The 22,320-nt window shown below is 51.0% G+C and overlaps 1 protein-coding gene across 5 annotated transcripts in view; it reads right to left on the reverse strand.

Moving 5' to 3' along the window:
* Positions 1–22,320, reverse strand: part of CLEC16A (C-type lectin domain containing 16A) — a 211,453-nt gene that overhangs the window by 26,734 nt on the left and 162,399 nt on the right. The window contains exon 22 of one of the 5 annotated variants that reach the window (XM_089896164.1): positions 1,372–21,786. The exons of the other annotated variants lie outside the window; for them this stretch is intronic. Within the exon in view, the coding sequence (XP_089752290.1) occupies positions 21,680–21,786 (107 nt within the window). The 3' untranslated portion in view covers positions 1,372–21,679. Of the gene's footprint in view, positions 1–1,371; positions 21,787–22,320 lie in introns of those variants that run through there. 5 annotated transcript variants of the gene reach the window in all.

The raw sequence follows: 22,320 nt of genomic DNA on the forward strand, positions 1-22,320 counted from the left end.
AAGCACGTGCACACATGCTGTGGAAAGGATTTTGACCTGAAGTGCTGAGCAGGCTGGCAGCTCTGGAGAGCCCGGGGGATGAACATACGGGGTCCAGGTGTGGCCAGATGGGCATCCCCCACTCTGCTTTCTGGAAAGCAACCTAGCAAGGGGCTATCAAGAGCCTTAAACATGGGCATTCTCACTGATCCTAAGGAATGCTTTCTAAAGAAATCACTGGAAACCCGGACAAGGATTTCTGTGTAAGGAGGTTCATCACAGGGTGGCCCATGACGCAACAGAAACAACGTAAGTAGCCAAATACGGGGCCTGGCTAAGTAAATATCTGCTAAACTCCAGACTCCTCAGGTTGGATTATGTGTCCTCCATATTCTTATGTTGATGTCCTAACCCCAACTACCTCAGAACGTGACCTTATTTGGAAAGAAGGTCATTCCACAGATGTAATTAGTTGAGATTAGGGTGAGCCCTAATCCAATGTGAGTGGTGTCCTAATGAAATGGGGGACATTTGGACACAGGCATGTGCAGGGAGAACACCACGTGAAAGCAGAGATCGGGCTGATGTGTGTAGCAGCCAAGGAACAACAAGATCGCCAGCAAACCACCAGAAGCCAGCAGAGAGGCCTGATTCCTCCTCATGGCCTTCAAAAGGAACCAACCCTGCTGATGCTTTGATCTCAGACTTCCACCCTTCAGAACTGCGAGACAATACATTTCTGTTGTTTTAAGCCACCCAGTTTGTGGTACTGTATTATAGCAGCTGTAAGAAATGAATACTCAGACCCAGACTATACGTAGCCATGAAAAATGAAGTATTAGGAAGAGGTATTTGACAGCACAGGGAAATGCTTCTGGCATGATAGCAACATTGTTAAAAACAAAACCCTTACACAACAAGGAGTTACTGTAGAGCACAGGGAACTACATTCAATATCTCATAATAACCTATCATGGAAAAGAATCTGAAGCTGTATGCCTGAAACTAACACAATATTATAAATTAACTATAGTTAAATTTTAAAAAAGGAACCCTCTGTTGTATAGGGAATAGCAGGTGTGTGGGGACAGGGAGAAGGGAAAAACAAACAAACAAAACAAAAAACACCCCATGACCCAGCAGTTCTGATCTTAGGCTGCACACGCGTCCAAGGGTGCCCACAGCAACACTGTCTGGGGTGGCAAAAACCAGGAAACACCTAAAACGCCCAGCCAAAGGAATACGTGGATCCACACTATGGAATATTACACAACCCTGAAAAGGAATGCGTGCCATCTATACACATTAACACAGGAAGATCTGTGATTCACAGTGGTGTCTGAAAAGCAAGCTGCAGAAGGGTATGCAGAACGATGATTCTGTTTAGGTTAAAAAAAAAAAAAAAAAAAGAGCAGCCCAAATCATAAGACAACCATAGATCCATAAGCCCTTATCCTAAACCTTTGAGGCTGGATGTGTTCTAGACTTTAGACCCTCAGCTGGGTCTTAGGCAGCTAAAAACTAAACCTATTAAATTTCTGCAGGAAAAAACAAAGTCAATTCACAATAAATGGTATCTGCAAGTCTTTTTTTTTTTTTTAGTATTTATTTATTTTTCGGCTGCTTCGGGTCTTAGTTGCGGCACGGGGGATCTTTCACTGTGGCACTCGGGCTTCTCTCTAGCCGTGGTTTGCAGGCTTAGTTGCCCCACAGCATTGGGATCTTAGTTCCCTAAGTAGGGAGCAAACCGGCATCCCCTGCATTGCAAGACTGATTCTTAACCACTGGACTACCAGGGAAGTCCCTGCAAGTCTTATACATAGCCTATAAATAGTTCAGGGCAGGTTTTGCCACCAAGTGAGTTATAAAAACTCTTTTGGTGCTCAGTGCTGTGTGGATTTCAGAACTGCAGAGAAGGGCTGAGGCCCTGCGCTGCCCACTGGCTATGGGTGCACATATGGATGCAACTGCACAGAGAAGGTTCTGGAAGGAGATGAGCCAAACTGTGGACGTCCAGGGAGTGGGGGGAATGGGGAGTAGTCAAAGGGGACTTAGGTCCCGTTTGTAACATTTTATTTATTTTTTTAATAAAGAGTCAACTCATGCATTTCTTGGGTAATTAAAGATTAGGGAAAAAAGAGAAAATAAAAAACAGAGAAAACACAGATAAGAAGTAAACTGAAATACTAGTGATGGTTTTTTCCTGGGGTGGAGGGACCATGGTGATTTCTTCTTCTTGTAGCCTTACAGTTTCCACTGACAATTTTCTACATGCATGCGTTAATGCCACAAATGCATACAAGGGGCCTGCAGCAACAGCTGACACATGACTGGTTCCATCCATTCCTGTCATTGCCAGCTCATCCCCAGGGCCCTGGTGACCTTACAGGGCTGAGTCCCACTCTCTCTGACTCACTGCCACCACCACCCCCTTTCGCTTGTGCTCCGCTCGGCTGCCACACCTCCATCACCATGAAATACGGCCCCTTCCCGGGGCGCTACTCACATACTTGCCACTTTGATTCATCATCTCTCTTACTCTCTCCATCCTTTATTTTTCTTTGGCCTTTGACTGCTTTTTGGGAGTTTATCATATTGAACTTTTATCCCTTTCCAGGAAACCCTATTCTTTTTTCTTCCCTTTCACAATTAATAAATAATCGTAAGAGCACTTCTTTGGACAGAAGCACATCCTGCCTCCTAAACAGAACTGCTGGAGCGTCTCTTTTGGGGACCCTCCAGGCCTGTGAAGGGCACATCACCTGTCACCAGAAGGAGAGCATTTTGGTCCCTCACTGCCATGCATGGGGGGAGGGTGCCAACAGTGTTTTCAGTATCTGAGCTGCTCTCCATCCTACAAGACTGCTGCGCTTTCACAGCTATCCTCAGAGAAGGGACGGGCTGGCGGGTCTAAGTGCCAGGGTATGGACAGGGAAACAGAGGTAAGGCGAGTGCGAGTGTGGGCTTTGGAAACAGACATGTTCAAGTCCCAGCCCTGGGATGCTGACCTCCTGTGGAGCCTTGAGCCTTGGATTCCCTGAGTACAATATGGAGGAAAATAATCCCTACCTCATGCATTGTTGTGAGGATTAAATGAGAAGAATACATACAACCGTGCTTGGCATAGGGGCTGATATATAGTAACTGCTCAATTAATAGGAGTTGGCATTATTAAGTCATAGCACTAGGCATGGCTCTGAGCCAGGGCTCCAGACCCCCTCGCCAGTTTCAACCACACAAAAAGAGGAGCACAACTAGCCCTAAGCATCTCCCAGAAATAACGTGGGGCATTTAGGATCAAATTTTAAAAGTCACTGGAGTGAGCTGGAAAGAGTGGCTGACATGTCATCTACCAACAGCAGGAAGTGACCTGCAGAGCGACTAGCAGGTAGTATTCACCTGTTTTCTGTCTCAGATCTACAACGCAAATGAACCCTTGCTACTTCAGAGGTTTTCAACAAATGCTTGCAGCAGTGATTCTAATACCTACTTTCTTTCCCAGAAGTCATGATTCTGAGGTCAGACCACAATCAACAGAGATTTCTGGAAAGGTATGAAATGCAAACTTATCTCATAATTTACAGGAAAGGGAACAGGAGGCTATTTTACCAGCAAGAACAGAGTCATTTCTTCAAAGTCAAAAAGAAATGGAGAAAAGGCAAATTTTAGGGAAGAGGAAGGGTGCCAGGTGAGACTGGATTGCATGAAGGTTTCCAAATTATTCCAGAATGTTTTGCGGGTTCCAATTTCTTTTTTCACAGTTGGATTGCTTGAAGGAAAATGTTGCATAAATCGGACTGTTTTATAATTAAATGGGACACAAATGAGATAACCTGGTCGTCAGAAAAAGATGACAAAAACTTGTGAGTCCTACTAGTTTAGAACTCGTTTTAAAAATACAACACCTTTATTGAGGTATAACTCACATAACTGTATAATCTATACATTTAAAGGTATAATCCAATGATTTTTAGTCCATTCAGAGTTATGCAGCCATCACTACAATCAATTTTAGAACATTTTCATCCCCTGTGTAACTAGTTGTGAATTAACTTGGGGGTTACAAACACATGTATCCCCGACTATGCTGAATGAGCCCATCACCTGACCTTTTCAAGAAACTCCCACTCCAGATTCTGCCATCTGTTCTGTGAGTATTATAAAATGTTTCATTCTTCACATCAGGTTCGGCGCCAAGAACTATCCCTTCCAACAGAATTCATCAGAAAAATGTCCTAGGTCCAGTTTCTCCTTCCTCTTCACTAACGAGGGGAGGAGCTGTTTCTGGGGGCCTGGGGCTAAACACCTTCCTGGGAAGCAGGACCAAGGTCTTGGGCCCCACTTATGTGGCCACGGTGGAAACTGATCACAAAGGGGAATTGTGTGTCCAGCCAAACTGGCAGCAGGTGTCACATAGACAGTAATGTTTTTATTCCTTGAGGATCTGGGCAGCCTGTGGGACCAGGCATCAACAGCTCTCCCATCTGTGTGGGCTCCTGTCTGGGATGGATTCCTACCCTCAGGAATCCTGTCCAGGTCAGATCCCTCTGTTGCACACTGTCCCAGCTCTTGGCCGGTCCCTTCAGGGCCCCGATCACGGTCAGTGTTCTGGACTATCTACGGCATCCACATGGCCTGGGAGCTCCAAAAGGACGGATCTGTTTTGCTCACCCCTGAGTCCACAGCGAACAATGTCTAGCATGTAAAGGGGTACTGGAGACTTGTTGGCTCCATCCATCCATCGATCCATCGATCCATCCATCAATCCATGCACCCATCCATGCATCCATCCATCCACCCAATGCTTTCTAAGCAACACCTATATACCTCCCGGTACATCTCCAGGAGAGCTGGGCATTTAGCAGTAAACAAAACAGTGTCTGCTGTCTTGGAGCTTCCAGTTCAATAATGGGATGGGGCAGGATTGGGGGTGGGGGGCAGACAATGAAGAAACAGAAACTGTTGGGAGGGAATGAATGTGACGAAGAGAGTTAAGCAAGGCAGGGGGCGTCTGGAGGGCTGGGAGTGGGGCACAGGATGGTCAGGGAAGACCCCTCGGAGATAGCGAGGTCTGAGGAATGAGACAGAGGACAGAGCCAGGCAGGTACCTGGGAAGACAGTGCTCTAAGCAGAGGCCAACCCAGTGCAGGTGCTGCAAGGCAGAGGCATCTGGCACAGTGGAGGCTCAGCTGAGGCCCCTGCGGCTGCCTTGGAGTGGCCAGGGGACAGTGGGAAGAGGCAAGGTCAGTCTTAGGAGCAGCAGAGGGAGCAGACTGTGTGGGACCTCGGGAGCCACTGTGAGGAATTTGGCTTTCGTCCTGAGTAAAATGGGAGACAGTGACGGATTTAAGCAGAGGACACACATGATCTGACTTACACCTGAAAAGGATCTCTCTAGTTACGGTGCTGAGAATACCAAATTGGCCATGGAGAGAAGCAGCACGACGGATTTTGAAGGCCAAGGTCAGGAGGCAGCAAACAACCTCCGGAAGGCCAAATCCCCAAATCAGGCAATGGGCCTGGTTTTATAAGTGAAGGCCCCGCCTGCTCATTTGCATATTGTCCTGCGAGGCTGCAGGTGGAGCCTCCTTCTGACAGACATCACACGCCCCTTTAGGAAAAGTCAGTGAACCCCTGGCCTAGGATATGGGGTGCAGTGGTGAGAGGGGACTGGATTGGGGCTGCACTTCCCGGACAGTGCTTGGGGCTGGGTGAGCTCTGGCCCTGGAATGGAGAAGTGGTTTGGTCTCCAGCTGCTCTACGTGAAGACATGTTTTTGGTTGCATCTTCCTTCCAGCTAAGTGTGGGTCGTGGGATCCCGTGGGCAGCCCAGCCTGGGGCCGGCCCCTGGGGCCGGCTATTTGTGGTCATTTAGTGGGCAGCCTTTAGCCCCCCTGCTTGAAGCCCATCAGTGCTTCCCTGGGTCCTCCGAGGAAGTCCAGGACAGTCGACAGGCACAGGGGGTCATGCCTGCGTGGGCCTCATCTCCTGCCGCCTCCTGCCTGCATGGCTCAGGCTGCTTGCAGGACGCACATGCACACCATGGTTTTTACAGCCTGGGTACTGCCGCCTGCCCGGGACGCCCCACATTTAACCTAGCCCATCCGTCAAGACCTCCCTCAGGAGCCCTCCTTGCCCTCCAGTTCTGGGAGGGCCGGTGCCCCTGTCCTGGGCTCCCACACCATCATGCATGACCAGACTACATAGCAAGAGTGGGTAAGGCGTCATCTTCCTCAGGACACTGTGAACTCCCTGAGGGCAGGGTCTGTCTAGAACCTTCCACTCCCCAGTCTTGGCAGAGCGTGGCGCAGGGCAGTGCTCATAAGGTTTCCCGAAAGTGGGACAAGTTTGAAGAATTGGCCTCTCCTGAAACAGGGCCCAGGGTATCGAATACATCCTGCTCCTATACCAGACCCCCTGGTTCCCCCAAACTCGCTAAGCAGCGGCTGCTCTGATGGAGGAGAGCTCCTGACTAAGCACCCCGCAGCCTCAAGCTGTCAATCCATCTCTAGGCGACCACCGAGGCTGCTGGCCCATGGAGAAGGGATCTCGGTCATGCTGGGCCCCGTGTCGTGCAAGCCCGTGGTAGATGCTCAGTGAGCATTTGAGGGTTAAAGGAATGACAATCAGGACACAGCATTTGACCCCAGTGGTCACCGAGAACCCTCTTGTAAAGCCACCTAAGAGGACTTTGTCTCCGATTGTGTTCTCAAGACTGGGTGGACATTTGAACAAGTCCGGGTGAGTCACCGAACACAGTGATCCTCGCCTCACTGTTTTAACTGGGCTGCACTGGGCATGGACACTGGGGCTTCTCAAATGCTCTCCAAGGCGATTCTAGAAACACGCAGCCAAGATGGAGGGCACAGGGGTAGGCTGGCTTGGGCCAGGGCCTCAGGCGGGAGAAGATCTTGCCTGGGCTGCGACTCCATGCTTCCACAAGGGCTATGCCTCTTCCCCGGGCACCGTGGGGGCAGTGCCTGTGTGCCTCTCCAGCTGAGTGTAGGGGTTCTAATCAACTGACTTCCTGATCACCTAGTTGGCCACCCCATGGAAGGTGCGGAGGTACAGGACCGTGGAAGGACAAGCCCATGTGTCTGGAGGACCAAGGAGCTGAGCCGAAGGCTGTGCTGAGCTGAGGAGGCCCCATGACCCCAGTGCCGGTGGGAGAATGAGGCCACTCTCTAGCCTGAGGCTGGAGGGATGCCCTGGGATGCTGGACAGTGCACTCGGCCCCCTTGGCTCCTCAGGCACGGCACCGCTGCCCCTCGTTTGGATGTGCTTCCTGACGGAGATTCAGGGACGTGCTTACTCTAAGATGGATGAAGTGAGGTGCAGAGTCAATCAACTGAGTGGTTTGCTGAGAAAGTGCCACATGCTGGGGACAGGAGACACTTTCAAGGCACAGATTTGAGCTTCCGGCTGTTTGCAGATTTGAGGTCAATAACTTAGAAGGAATTCTCCTCCAGTGGGCTTGTTAGTTATGGGGCTCTGAGCCTTCTGGCAGGCCCCTGAGCCATGTCAGTAATAACAAAGATAGGGAATAAGAGTAAAAACGAGAACACAGAAAGTGAGGCTATGAGCTGGAGTCAGAGTCAGGCAGAGGTAGGATGGACACCTGTGTGGCTGACTTGCTGTGCAGGTCCAGGTAAGTTACTTACCCACCCTGAGCCTCAGAAAACCTCAAATGCAAACTGAACACGTGCCTACCTCTCCCCAGGAGGTTCTGAAGGTGAGATAATGAATCCGTGAACATGCGTGGAACAGACCTTGAAGCACAGGAGGTGGACCATTGATGGGGAGCCAGTGGAGCCTGCCCCCCTCACTCTGTGGCTCAGTCCCTTCCTGACTCGGGGCCCCCGCACATGCTGTTCCTGCCTGGAACACCCTCTTACTTCCCCATCCAGTTTATCCAATGAAACCTTCCACTGTCAACACGCACCACCTACTCAGGGAAGGCTTCCCCGATCCCCATTAGAGAAGGCCAGGTTCCCCATCATCAACCAGTTATTTACTGGTAGGATTCTATGAAAAATGCCTACTATTCTTATAAGATTGCAAGCTCCATGTGGCAGGGCCATACATGTCTTGTTTGCTCATGGCTGTCACCTCAAACCCAAGCACAGCGCCTGGCACACGGTGGATGCTCGATAAATGTTTATAGAACAAAAGAATGAACGAAAAGGTGAACTCCACTGCTTTCCCCAAAACCCACCCATCTTTGTGGCTTCACGAAGGCAAAGAGCTAAAGAAGTCCCCAGACTCACATCGCTGCAGGGCTTGACTATATTCTGCCAGCCCCAGAACTTTCCAGAAGGTTTCTAAATGTATCCTTGACCAGCAGACCTTAAATTTCTACTGCAGAGGCTTCTGTGCTTGGCTGGTGCACCAGCATTTTCCATTGCAGGTCGGCACCTTACTATATACTTTCTAAAGAGTTCTGGCTGAGAGAGCCAGCCCGTGCCACAAAAAGTAGGAGAAAAAGCTGTTGATACATCACACCTATTGGGCAAATGTCAATTGGCTTGAGGAGACCTAGACAACCACTTAGTGCTGCCAGCCAAACACAGGCATCTCAGGCCTGATTTATCAGCAAGCTCTGACAGGTGTGCTCAGAAAACCCTTCTTGGCCTAGTAGTGGAAACTGGAGCTCAGGAACCACGTGTGAGGGGACATCACGTGTGAGTTGAGATCACGGTGTCTCAGCTTCCAACTGTGACTCCTCCAGGGTGAGGCCAAGAATTTCTTCAGGTCCCCAAGCCCTGAGCAGACTGTGGGGTGAGATGGCCTTGGAGTGACTGACAACACCACGTAGTCACTGTGTGACTTAACCTCTGGGCCTCAGCTGCCTCACCTGTTAGGTGGGGATGGTACAGGGCCTTCCCCTGCAGGCTGCTGTGACCCCTGAGTATGGAGACACCTAGCCTGAGGCTAGCAACGTGGCAAGCCTCAAGAAACCCTCTTCAGTGCTGCCCGAGCCGCTGAGACATTTCAACCTCAGAACGGCTCAGCGGGGCAGAGATCCAAGCACATTACTGCTTCTTGGAGGTGCGAGCTGGCTGGTCACCTCGCCTCTCCAGCCTCAGTTTCTCCATCTCCCCCCTCCTCGTGGTGTTGCTGAGATCACGAGTGGGAAATGCTCTGCCAACCCTGAGGTGCTAGATGACGTGCGGGGAGAGCACCATCCTCAGGGGAAGATCTGTCACAACCTGGCAAGCTGTACCCAAACCCATCACCGACCATGCCAACTAAGGGTGTACCCCCGCCCGCCTGGCTCCCGGCTCCTGGGTGGACCCCAACGGCCCCCGCACCGCTGTCTCCAATCCACTCCCCACCCAGCTGCCACACAAGCTCAGACAGACATGAATCAGGCGCAGCCCTCCCCTGAGTGCTCAGTATGAAATCCACACGCCCTCCCCAGGCCGGCCCCCTCCCACCTTGGCCACCTGCTCCCCTACCCCCGCACCTTACTTCCTGCATTCCAGTGCATGGGTCTTGTAGGCAACACCCCTGTGGTGACTGCCCCCATGATCTCTAGCACAGTGGTCACCCCATTTCTATGTGTGCCTCCCAACGTGGCCGTCAGCTGCAGGAGGTGCTGGAAGAGTGCACGCCGCCTACGGGGGCTCCTTCTTTGGTGGCTCTATCAGGGAAGCTGCCCAGAGGTGCCCTTGCCTGGCAGAGCCTGAGGGCATTGGGGAGATTACATGCAAGCTCCCTGTGGAGTGGCCTGGAGGAGCTGGGCCAGCTGCCCTGCGAGGGGAGGGGGGGCGGGCTGCTCGAGCCCTCTGGCTCCCCCCCAGCCCCTCAACAAGCAGCTGTTCAGATACTGGGACAGCGTGAAGCACCCACAGGGCTGAGCTGCCCCAGTGAGGCAGGTTCTATCATCAGCCCCATTTGACAGAAGAGGAGACTGAGGCTCAGAGGCCTTACGGAACTTCCTGACATCACACAGCTGTTGATGGGCAGGTACCGAGTTAAACCCAGATGGGCCGACTCCAGGACGTGTGCCCCTGACTTCCTTGTGGCAAGGGCTCCCTGGCAAGGACGTGGCAGGTTTGAACAGCATGGTGGCACACACTGGTGCCCAAATGCTGGTATCCTTTAAGTGGCTTGAGGCCAGGAGCTTCCTGTGGGTGTCCCAGCTGGCATGGAGGGCCCCTCTGCTGACAGTGGGGCCAGGAGTCAGTACAGGGTGGTTTCTGCATTTGCTCTCTGCTCAGGGTGGAGTGAAGAGATCAGAGAGGGGACGATGAGTGGGCCACAGCCTCCCCCAGGCCCGGGCACTATTACAGGGTGCTGGGATGCTGCTCTGAGTGGGTGGGCATCTCCCTTGGGCATCGGGCAGGAAATCTGGCACACACACACACAAAACGTTTTTCCAAAACACCTAAGATTTTATAAATGTCAACTATTTCAGAACATTCTCCAGTTTACTAAGAGTGAGGGGGCAGGGGGAGGTTTAGGGGAGGCTCCATCACATTGACAGGGACCTGCTAGATTCAAGAAGCTGGAGGGTGCATGGGACCCAGCATCTGAGGCCCAACTGTAGCTCATGAAGTCGACACGCTCAGAAAGCCACAACAAAGGGCAGCTTTACCCCAGAAGCACCACGGAGGCTTCATGTCAACTTAGCAGGAAAGGAAAGAACACTGAGCAGGAGATAATCTCTTTCTCAGGAAGCAGGTAGAAGCATTAGAAAGAGCAGGAATCTGAAACCAGGCTCAGTCTCTCTGGGATATGGGGCAAGTGACTCTGCTTTTGACTTCTGCTTGCCCATCTGCAAAAGTGGGATTAGTCACAAGACAGTTTTCACATATTTACCTCCTGATTTTCTGTAAAGCAACTGGCCTAGTGCCTAGCACATAGCTGGCATTCAATAAAAGGGACTTTTATCCTGGGGCCTTAAAAAAAACCTGTGACGCTAGAAGTACGTACCACACACACCACGCACCTGAATTTTTATCAACTCACAAATATTTTGGGGGGAGTCACTGCAAAGCACAGTCTGAACTTAGTATTTCACACAGTTAAAGTGTCTACTCTCAAATCATGTTGTAAGGATGCAGCTTTCAAGGACTTGAGTTCACAGCAGGCAGAGACGGGGACAGAGTAAAACAATTCATCAGCCCCAATTTGATGGGCTTTGGAATGTTTTTGTGATTACTCTGGGGCTTAAAGGAAGCAGGCTGCTTAAGTGTGAAAGATGTCACAAAGCAGCCATTCCTGTTATGCTGGGATAATATTGACTTCTGGTCCTTTGGGGATTTGAGATGTTAAAAAAAAAATACTGTGTGTGTGTGTTTTTGGAGAAAAGCACACTTATACAAAATGCCATGGCTGGACAGCCACAAATAAAGGAAGCTGTATTTCAGTCATGGGATGCTGGCTACAGACAGAAAAGTATCCCAGAGAGCCGGACCCTCAGCAGGGGTGCCAGGAGGTAGGGGCAGACCCCACTGGTGGCTCCGTCCTGCCACCACACTCTGTCTGTGACAACAAGCCATGGGTGCGCCGTCCCTTGGAGACCCCTGCCAGCCCCTGGGAACTTTTCCAATCATCACAGCTCCTGAAGGCCTCCTGGACAGAAAAACATCCACAAGTAATGAGGATTTTCCTGGGTCAGAAGTTGGGATCATCAAAATGCCCTTGTTAAATACACAGAGAACATTCCGAGAGAAACTGAGGCTCCTTGATATTCTGCCTGAAACTAGCCCTGTGGCCGTCCACCCACCCACTTCACTGGTCACCAAATCCTGTCAGTTCCACGGCCTAGCTATTTCTTCTGGACTTGCTTCATGTTTCTTACCCCAGGGAAACCCTTGTGCAAAGGGCCAGGGAGGCGCTCCTATTTGTTAAAGACAAAAAATTGGCCACAAACTAAACATCCATCAATGGGAGATTGGCTAAATGAACAACAGTTTGCCCGCATGACAGACCGCTCCGCAGCAGTCAAAAATGAATGAGGGCGCTCTTATGAACTCACGTAAAACAAAGGCAAGACATACTGCTGAGTGAAAATAGCATCCATTTAGGTTAAAAAAAAAAAAGACAATACTATAGTACAAGTATAGTATGTAAATGCCCTGAAAAGGTATCGAAGGATATATACCAAGCTGAGGAAGAGGGTACCTCTGTGGAGACTTGTTCTCATCCATAAGACGGGCACAGCCTCAAACTGCACCGGTGGTGAGCGCCAAGGGAGGGGCTGAGTGCGCGTCGCCCCTTTCTGGCACCCCCGTGTCCCCTGCCCTTCTGACTCCGGTCAATCAAACCCCAAGCCTCCCGGCTCAAAACTCCTCTTCCTTAGTCCCTTCCCTATTGCTTCCAGGGTAAAAGTACAACCCTTCGGCAGGCCCGGAAGCCCTTCACCATCTGACCCCGCCTAGCTTTCCAGGCTGTGCCTAATCACGTCTCACGGCTGTGACATCAAATGTTACCTGCTCCCTCAAGCCTTTGCACGTGTTAGCCCCACCATGCCCGCCTCTTTGCTCTGCACGACCTGTTAATAAGTCCTACTCCCTGATCTGGTCCTCTTTATATGTAGCTCTGCACAGCATTTATTTACTTCACGAGAGACATCAGAAAGATCCTCCCTTTCCTGACCCTAGTTAGTGTATGCATCATGTAACTTCCTTGGAATTTTTAAAGTCCTTAAAAAAAAAAAATGCCAGTTCTTCCCTCACCTGCCCCCCGCCCCCAATTCCTTCTCTCCTGGTGGTCTCCTACCCTGGCCCCTAGGAGCTGCCGTGCTTTGAGGGGGCCGTCTAGGGCACAGAGGAGAGAACATGTGGAAGACCCAATGACTTAGGCCTCTGTGAACCTGTGAGTGCTATTATTGTGTCCCGTCCCCACCTGTTTTGGTTCTTCTCCTGCTTTGCAGGTCCTCGTGAATTAACAACTCTCCTTCCAGCCGTCTGTACGCTAAGCAATGCCGCTTACTTGGCATCTCATCCTCTTAGATCTCAAGGTGGGCACTATGACTGATTCTTGGGAAGTGGTAAAGTGGTTCTCAAACCCGGTTCCAGGGGGAACCCTGGGGTTCCTCAAGCTAGTTGGGAGACATTTTAAGGCCAAAAAAAAAAAAAAATCAAATCAAATCAAAGTGGTCTAGAATTCAAAGGGCTAGAATTTTCTCAGTTTCTGAGTTTTATCCCACAAACGAGCCTTCGATCCTTAGCATTTGTAATCACTTATCTGCTAATGATAACTTGCAGTTAATAAAACAAATGACTCAGCAGAAAAAAACATCAATGGGAAAGAGCTTGGAAAGTTTCTTCAAATAACTTTATGGACTTTCCCTTTAGACGTGGAGACTTGCATCCACAGAACACTGTCACATTCTCTGCTGGTTTCTGTGCTCCTGGAACGGGAGACAGCGATGGTTCCCAGGGTTCCTGAAGCACACCTGATCCTCAGGGGTTCTGCCACCGGATAATCTTCAGGACTGAAGACACAGGGGTTTGTGGAGTCGGAAGCCGACGGGCCAGGTGCTCCCCTTCTCCAAGCTCCGGTTTCCTGGTCAGCACACTGAGGAAAGGCGCCAGCCCCCCAGGGCTGTTGCGAGGCTCAGTGGGAACTGCCCGGCTCAGGCAGGCGTGGAGTCAATGATGGCAGCCAGTATCGGGTGCACGGATATGTGCTGGGGCCGGGGCTGCAGGGGACATGTCTCTGTTTGTCTCTGGCCCTGGCTCTGCCTCTAGAGCTGTGGGACCTCAGGCAAATCATGTGACCAGAAATCTCATGGCCCTTCTGCAGGGGAAAGGAAACTCTGCCCTGGTGTTTTATCAGCACCTGATAAAAGCCTTTCTGAAATGAGCAAATCTGTACAACTGCGGGGTTTTTTTTTGGTTATTTACAGCAGGAGGGGCCCCTGGATTATTAACTTTGTGCAAACTGATTTAACGTGTAGAAAGGGAACTTATCATTTGGGGTCCCAAGGGTCAGCCTTGACTAATAACAACGACCATAAAAAATACTGAGATAACCTTTACAGCACCCTGCACATGGGGAGGCAATCGTTCCAGGCACTTATGTGAATTAACTCATTTTATGCTCACGGGAGCTTAATGAGGTAGGTGACATTTCCATCCTCACTTTTTTTTCCTTTTTAATTGTGGTAAAATACACATAACATAAAATGTACCACCTTAAATATTATTTAGCACGCAGTTCAGTCATGTTAAGTACATTCACACTGCTGTGTATCATCCCCATTTTTTATATGAATAAACAGGCCCAGAGGGGTGACTAACTGTCCCAAGGCCACGTAACGAGGATGAGGTGGAGCCAGGACTTGAACCTGACTGTCTGTTCCAGGGCTGTGCTAAGCTGCCTCCTTCGCTGACTCTCACCTGGGCAAGCACTGCTGCTGAGAAAAGAAACCCCACAAAGGATGAACAGAAAGAACAATGGGGCAGGACACCGGACAGTCTATCCTTTCTATCTTTCCTTGGTACTTTTCCATCCTTCCAATTGTTCTGCAATAAACGTACTTCACTTATACTAAGAAGTCCGGAGTCAAGAAGTGACAGGAGCTGCGTTCTGGGTGCGGGGACAGGCATGCACACGAGTAGCTGTGCTGCTTGCTCTGGAACACGCCTGCTTGTCCTGTGCTACCAGCGAGGCTGCCCCGTGTGGGCCTGCCTGAGCCCACAGAACAATCCAAGGTGTAGCCAAGGTCAAATGGCAGCATGAAGCTGGGGTTTTGGTCTCTTCCCACACCCCACTGCCTAGGCTCCCAAGCTTTTCTCTGCTGGCAACACGCTCCCTGATGCACTGTTATTGCCAGAAGGCTCCAGGGCACCCAGCTGCTTCATCATCTGAGGTGGGTAATGACCTCAAGAAGTGAAGCAACACTCAATTCTTCGGAACTCCTTTCTCCTTCCAGCCTCCGCGCCGCCCGGAAAAGCCTGTCTGGAGCACGATGGCTGGCTCTGCCTACTGAGTGCTCATTTCACAAGAGGGCTCCTCAGACAAGTGCTGGTGTGTCTATTGGGAAAGTGTCTGTGGGGGGTGCACATTCCAGGGGGAAACACTGTGGGCCCTGGTTTGGGAACGTGGTTCCTTCCGAGGCCTGTGTGCTCCCAGCCTGGCAGTATCCTCAGGCTCTCTCTTCACAGCTGCCCTGGGGACACCGAGAAGCAGTCTGGCAAGCAGGAACCCCATGGACTCAGCTCAGCCACTTGAACACTGATCTCTTAGACACAATTGCCAGACAGCTTTGAAAGAAGCACAAATCCTGCTACTTTTGCTCAGGCAGGATTCTGAAATCTCGTTTCTGCTTTTTGTTCGTGAAAGATCAGGAACAAATTTCTACGAGGATGGCCTTTGAGTGACCCTGACCCCTAGCCTGGTTTGGAAGCGGTGGCTCTGGGAGAAGAGTGTCTTTCTGCATCACAGTTTTGCAGGTTTGTCCCTGATCCAGTGGAGGCGGGCTTGGAGTGTGAGGACTCGGGAGCAGGTGTGTCACACAGAAGACAGGGATGCGGAGCGGTCTGCCTGGGCCAGGGCCACCCAAGAGTCCCCTCCCTCCTGAGGCTCTGTCCTGCCAACCTCTCACGTGGCAGAGCCGTCAGGTGGAGCTCCTCAGCCATCACCAAGCCAGCCTTGAAGCAAGTGGTCTTCAGAGGCAGGAAGTGGAGGTAGGGATCTCGGCCACCCGTGGGAGCTCTGTGGGCTTGGTCTGAGCCTGTTTCCTATCTGTAGAGCAGAGCAAGTGCTACTTGCTTCCAGAGCTGTGCAGAGGATAGAATTAATGTATACAAAGTGCCTGGCACAGTTAATTCTTCCAGTCAAACTGTACCCCACACTTCCAGAAATAGATGACTTTTCTGTCTGAAACATGCTGAGGGCTGGAGCCAGCAGTGTGATTCTGCCCGATACCACTGAGGCCTCAGGTGGGGAGAAGTCACTTCGGGAGCATCAAAACTGAGTCAGGAATGAAAGGGACTGGTGGTGGTGGCAGTGGGGGCTCAGGGTGTGATCTGGGCAGGCCTGTGTTCAAAGCCTTGCTGTGGATGGGTATCGGGCGTGTGTGACCTTGGGTGGGTGGCTTCCTCGTATGTAGAAGAGGAAAATGGTAAAAACTTCCTCTGAGGCAGATCAAATGAGAACCCTGCATAAAGTGCTTAGCAGCTCTATATATTTTGCTTTAAATAAAAAAAAACAAAGGCCTCTTGGGGTCAGATTCAAGTTTCTGTAACTCACCAACCCAGTGGCCCGAGGCTCTGACCAGGGAGCTGGTGGCTGGGAGGGGTTGACATGGGGCTAGGGAGACTGGAGGGGGGAGGGGAGGGCTCTCCTTCCCATGTGACTCCAGAAAGGGTATTTCTTCCCCTTGGTCAAGCTGGTAGGAGAGAGCTGGCTCCAGTTTTATAATTAGAAACAAGAAAAATAACAGGCCTAAATAATTAGTTTCTGGAGAACACTGCCATGAGATGACATTAGCACCTAGTATGTTCTCCCCAGGGGAGAGTCAGAACTGAGGTCTATGAATTAAACATTGATTCTTTTTCTCCCTTTCTTTTCCTTTTTTTTTCTTCCGGATGTCAGTCGAGGCTTTGTGGTCAGCTGGGCTGGCACTGTAATCTTGCATCCTTCCTCAGTTCCTCAGCTGCCAAAGGCTGGCTCTGGAACCGCACTGCCTTTCCACAGAACTATGTAGTATTCTGGGTCAGTGACTGATAAGGCCGCTGTGTTTGCCTTTGACAAAGATCACACCCACGGAAAGCACAGCGCTTGACAAAGATCACACCTACGGAAAGCACAGCGCTCGCCCTCGTGCTCAGTGATTCCGACGTTTGCCCAGAGAGAGATGGCGCCCTGAATCCAGTGGGATAAGAAGTGAGGGAAGCTGACTCTCCCACTGGCACCCCGAGCCCCTACCGACTGGGGCCGGAGCCAGACCCAGGTGCGAGCGAGGCAAGTAAGTCACAGTCTGCTGGGAACAATTCACCCGTCCGAGCCTCGAGCTACCAATCCACGTCCCCACCCGCCTTCACCTTCGACAGTCACTGAGCACCTGCTCGCTCATGAAGTGTCAGCCATCGAGGGCAGGACGAACAGGGCCCCAGAACCTTCTATCCTAGCGCAGGGCAGTGATGCAGACGAGAAGACAAGTGGGCAACTTCAGTGAAAGGTGAGGGCTCTGAAGACTGTGGGAAAGCAGCTCCTCAAAAAGTTAAATTCCTATTCGACCCAGCAATTCCACTCCTAGGTAGATGGCCTAAAAGGCTGAACACTGGTGTTCAAACAAAAACTCATACACACACACTCGTAGCAGCACTATTCACATTGGCTAAAAGGTGGAGACAACCCCATGGCCGCCAACAGGTGTAAGAAGGATAAATCAAAGGAGGTCTATCCACACAATGGGCTGTTATTCGGCCATGAAAAGGGATGAAGCTCTGACATATGCCACAATGTGGATGAACCTCCAAAACATCATGCTAAGTTAAAGAAGCCAGAAACAAAAGGTCACACATTGTAGGGTTTGTATGAAATATCCAGAAGAGATAAATCCAGAGACAGAGTGGATGAGTGAGTGCCAGAAGCCTGGGGGGAGAGGGGATGGGGAGTGACGGCTTAGTGGGTACAGGGTTGACTGGGGCTGAGGAAAATGTTTTGGAACTAGTAGAGGGGATGGTGGCACAAGACTGTTAAGGTACTAAATGCCACTGAGTTGTATACTGTCAAATGGTTAATTTCACGCTGTATGAATTTCACCTCAATTGAAAAACTAAGACCCAGCTGCTGCACAGAGGGGGACTGGGGTGGGTGGGGCCCCTGGGGAGGCCTCCGAAGAGGAATGTGAGCAGAGCGCTGAACGCTGAGAAGGCACCAGCCTCACAGAGGGTTTCAGGCTCCAGCCACAGGGCAGCGCGAGGACAGAGGTCCTGAATAGGACGCGCCTGGCCCTCGCTAGGTGCAGACAGAAAGCCAATGGGGCTGAAATGCTGGGTTGTTTTATTATCTGCAAAGAGAGCCCAGGACAGAGAAGAGAGAGGAGCTGATTGTGGAAAGGGGGCAGGGGCCAGATTGCAACAGGACTGTCCTGAACAGGGTAGAGGGCAGTGAAAGAGGCAGACCGTCCTTTCCCTGGAGCTAAAAGGCTGGTGGGGGGCAGCTGACTGTCCTCAGCTGGGGAAGGGTCACTTTTTTAAACATGTCACTGAGCCCTCGTCAGTAAGGGCCAGTGGGTGTCAACCTGCTTGGCTGTCCCACTCCAATCCCCGTAACACGCTGGGTTCTAAGAGCCCTTCTGTTTGGGTAAGAATTAGGAAGGGCCTGGGTAGGACCTGAGCCAGAGGGACGGTGGTGTTCTGTCACCAGCCCTCCCACCCCCAGGTGAACGCCTGTGAGCAGCCTCTGGGCCACAAGGAGCCCAGAAGGGGTCAGGAAGGCCAGAGCCCCGGCCCGTGGACTGGAGCCCACTGCCCCCTGATGCCCAGGCTTACTTCCGGGAATAGCCTCTGCTCTGGGGTCTGCTGGTCCACGGGTGTTCATGGGAAGACTGCACCCCGCCCTGCCTTGGCAGATTCTGGCAATCAGCTGTCACTGTGCGTCGGTGGAACGAATCCTCGAGGGCACCAGCCATGGAGCACCGCACCTCAAAGCCGGACTCTAGAGCTGGCCGCGCCTGCCCGCCAGACACGCCGGTCACTGCTGACCCCTCCCTCCCCGGCCATGCGCACACCAGCCTCTGCCCTCGTGGAGCTGAACATTCTATGGGGGCGAGAGCCATAAACATAAAGCCGGCCAATAAACAGAATTTGTGGTTTCTTTCCAAGCCAAATGGAAGAAGAAAAATATACCAAAGTGGCTACTCGCCTATTAGTCCTGATTTATATTCTACTTTAATATCTCTTCCAAGGAAATGAAAGGTATATTTTCATCAAATATAATCATGTATAGCTTGGAAAGGGGGAGACAAATGGCTCTGTGACAATTACTTGGACCTGCAGATAAAATTGGAAGATGTGTCACAGTAGAGCTGCCTCTTCCCGCAATCTCCCAGAGGCAGGTGGTCAGCACTGTTTCTTCCCCTGTGAACTGTTCCCAGGCAGGAGCAAGGATCCCACCCGGCCTGGGATGTTGCAACAGTGTGGCCTATGGCAAGGGGCACAGAGCAATACCCAGATGGCAGCTATGGGTGCCATAGCATTGGAGGCCAATCTGGGCCGGGCTTCCGATGACCCCTCCAGCAAACTCTGAGTAAGGTGAGCGCGGTGAAACTGATGTGCAACCAACCCAAGTCTTATCACCCGGGTGCCCGGGACGCACATCTCACTCACTTTGTGACAGGAGTTAAGCCGAGGAATGCTGCTGAAGATCTGGGGGCCGCCGTTCCCTCGTGTTCCCTTGTCAAAGTGCCTCAGCCTAAACCACCCAACGTCTGGGGCCCCTGTGGGAATTGCTCGTCTCCCTGGTGTCCGCACAGGGAGAAGGCATCTGGCGGGATCTGCTCTGAGGCTGTGCGGAGAATAAGAACAAAGCCTCAGTCCTTATGCAGTGAAGACTGAATGAAGGTACCGTGCTAGGCGCTGCGGTACAGCGGTGAAGGGGACACTCCAGGTCCCCGTGGAAGTGACCCTCTCCATGGGGGAGGAAGGTACACAAATACGTCAATTAGGTATGGAGCCCCAGGGCCACGGAGAACATAAACCAGGCTAATGTGATGCGGGGGGGCTGGGGGTGAGGGTGGGGATCAGGAAAGGCCTCTCTGAGCAGGTGGCACGCAGACTGAAGCCTGAGTGATTGGCAGGAAGTAGCCACACACAGATGTAAGGAAGAACATTCAATGCAAAGGCCCTGGGGCAGGAGAGAGCACAGTGAGTTAGGGTAGTGGTTCTCAAAGCATGGTCTGGGGAACCCTGGGGGGCGTCCCAGGGTCAGAACTTTCATAAAAATAATGTTGGCATTTTCCTTTTACACTCATTCTCCCAGGAGTACACAAAGGAGTTTTCCAGAGCCCACGCTCTCACAACAGGTTGAAAGCAGAAGCAGATACGAGAATTCAGCTGTCTTCTATTAAGCCAGATATTAAAGAGACTTGCAAAAATATAAACTTTTTTTGTTTTGGAAAACAGTTATTGTTCATAAAGAACTATGTTATTTATTTTTACATAGGATGGCTCATTATTATTTTTTAAACGAATAAGTAAATACTTAAAGTATTTCTCAGTTTTCCAATACCTGAAATATCAATAAACATAATCCATACAAACTGAAGCTCTGTGAATTCCTCAATACCTTTCAAAGAGTATGAAGGGTCCTGGGACTTCCCTGGCGGTCCAGTGGTTAGGACTCCGAGCTTCCATTGCAGGGGGCGTGGGTTCGATCCCTGGTGGGGGAATTAAGATCCCACATGCCGTGCGGCCAAAAAAAAAAACAAAAGAAGAAGGAATCCTGAGGCCAAAACCTTGAGAAGTGCTGACTTGGAGGAGCAGCAGGGGTGGTACAGCCGGGGCAGGGACAGCACGAAGGCGGGGGGGGCTGCGTCTGAGAGGCCGGCTGGGGCCCATCCCACAACGATCACACAAGGTCAGAGCGAGAGATCTGGATTTTGTTTCGGGCGCAACGAGAAGCTTACTGGAGAGCTACAGGCAGAGGCATGATATGATCTGACTTATGTTCTAGAAAGATGCCTCTGGCTGCATGGAAGGGAGGGAACGAGGCTGGAAAACAGGGAATGCTGCTGATGCTGCTGCCACAATCTAGGAAGAGATGCTGGTGGCGGGGGAAGATGGTGGGGTGTGTTCTGGAGGCAGAGCAGCTCTGTGGGTGTGGGAGAGCAAAGGGAAAACGAAGGATGACCTCAAGATGCTGGGCATCTGCGGGGCCAAATCTGAGCTAGCAGGTGGTGAGGAGCGGGGCGGGTGGGTTCCTTTCCCTCTCTCGAGTCACGCTAAGGCTCACTCTTCAGGTCACATCTCTGGCCCAGGCGAGGACAGGGGGGCAGCGAGCCCTCTTCACCCAAGGCCCCAGAGCAGCTGCCCTCTGGGACACAGCTGAGAGAATGTCCCCACCACCAGGGGCTGTCGGGGGGGAGACACTGCCAAGGGGTGGATGGCTGCGTTCAGGCGCCACCTTTGACTTCCACAGTCCCAACTGGCCCAGCGTCACGTATCCCGACCCTGGGACCAGCAAGAAGACACTGGGCATTCCAGCTGTGCCCCCCTGCCCACTCCCCAACCCGTGAGGCAGCAGGCCCGGGCCACTGTCGGCAGGGCAACACCCCCAGCACTGGATAACCTCACTCTTCCCCTGGAGCCCAGGCAGGATGGGAGAAGTAAGTAATTGCAAAGCCTTCTGCAAACAGAGGGGTGGCTATGCAGAGGCCGAAGAACGTGACATTCGGCTCTGTTTATTAATTTACACTTGCCTTGTTCCAAAGATGGGGGAGCGGAAACAAGGACCAAGCTTTTCTCCTTAACCCATTAGTTCCTGAGCTCAGAGAAGCCCTGATGACCCTAAAGAACTGATTTCTTAAGTAATATCATCTTAAATGTCAATTATATTTCAATTTAAAAAATTACGAAGCGGTGCTTATACAAATGTTATAATAAAATTACAACTGTGTGTTTATTGATTTTTTTTTTTTTTTTTTTGCAGTACACGGGCCTCTCACTGTTGTGGCCTCTCGCGTCGCGGAGCACAGGCTCCGGACACGCAGGTTCAGCGGCCATGGCTCACGGACCTAGCCGCTCCGCGGCATGTGGGATCTTCTCAGACCGGGGCACGAACCCATATCCCCTGCATCGGCAGGCAGACTCCCAACCACTGCGCCACCAGGGAAGCCCACAACTGTGTGTTTAAAAAAAAAAAAAAAGGAAGAAAGAAATGATTTCTTACCAGGCCAGTGTGTATTTAGTTAACCTAGACTCATGGTCATCATTTATATTTACTTAGCAACCATCTCTACAGGGCAGAAAGCAACCTGGATAATTTTTAACAAAGAAGCCTCCAGACCCCTGAGCAGGCAGAATCATCTCATATTGCATGGCTGAAAACAGAGGCAGGGCTACAATCAGTCTTGTAGCCTAAGACTGGATTTAAGAATGAAAGCAAGATTGCTTTGGCTATTTGGGGTCTTTTGTGTTTCCATACAAATTGTGAAATTTTTTGTTCTAGTTCTATGAAAAATGCCAGTGGTAGTTTGATAGGGATTGCATTGAATCTGCAGATTGCTTTGGGTAGTAGAGTCATTTTCACAATGTTGATTCTTCCAATCCAAGAACATGGTATATCTCTCCATCTATTTGTATCATCTTTAATTTCTTTCATCAGTGTCTTATAATTTTCTGCATACAGGTCTTTTGTCTCCTTAGGTAGGTTTAT

This window comes from Delphinapterus leucas, chromosome 15 (genome assembly GCF_059928025.1).
Source record: "Delphinapterus leucas isolate spDelLeu-1000000601 "Yukka" chromosome 15, BTC_Dleu_Yukka2, whole genome shotgun sequence".
NCBI lineage: Eukaryota > Metazoa > Chordata > Mammalia > Artiodactyla > Monodontidae > Delphinapterus > Delphinapterus leucas.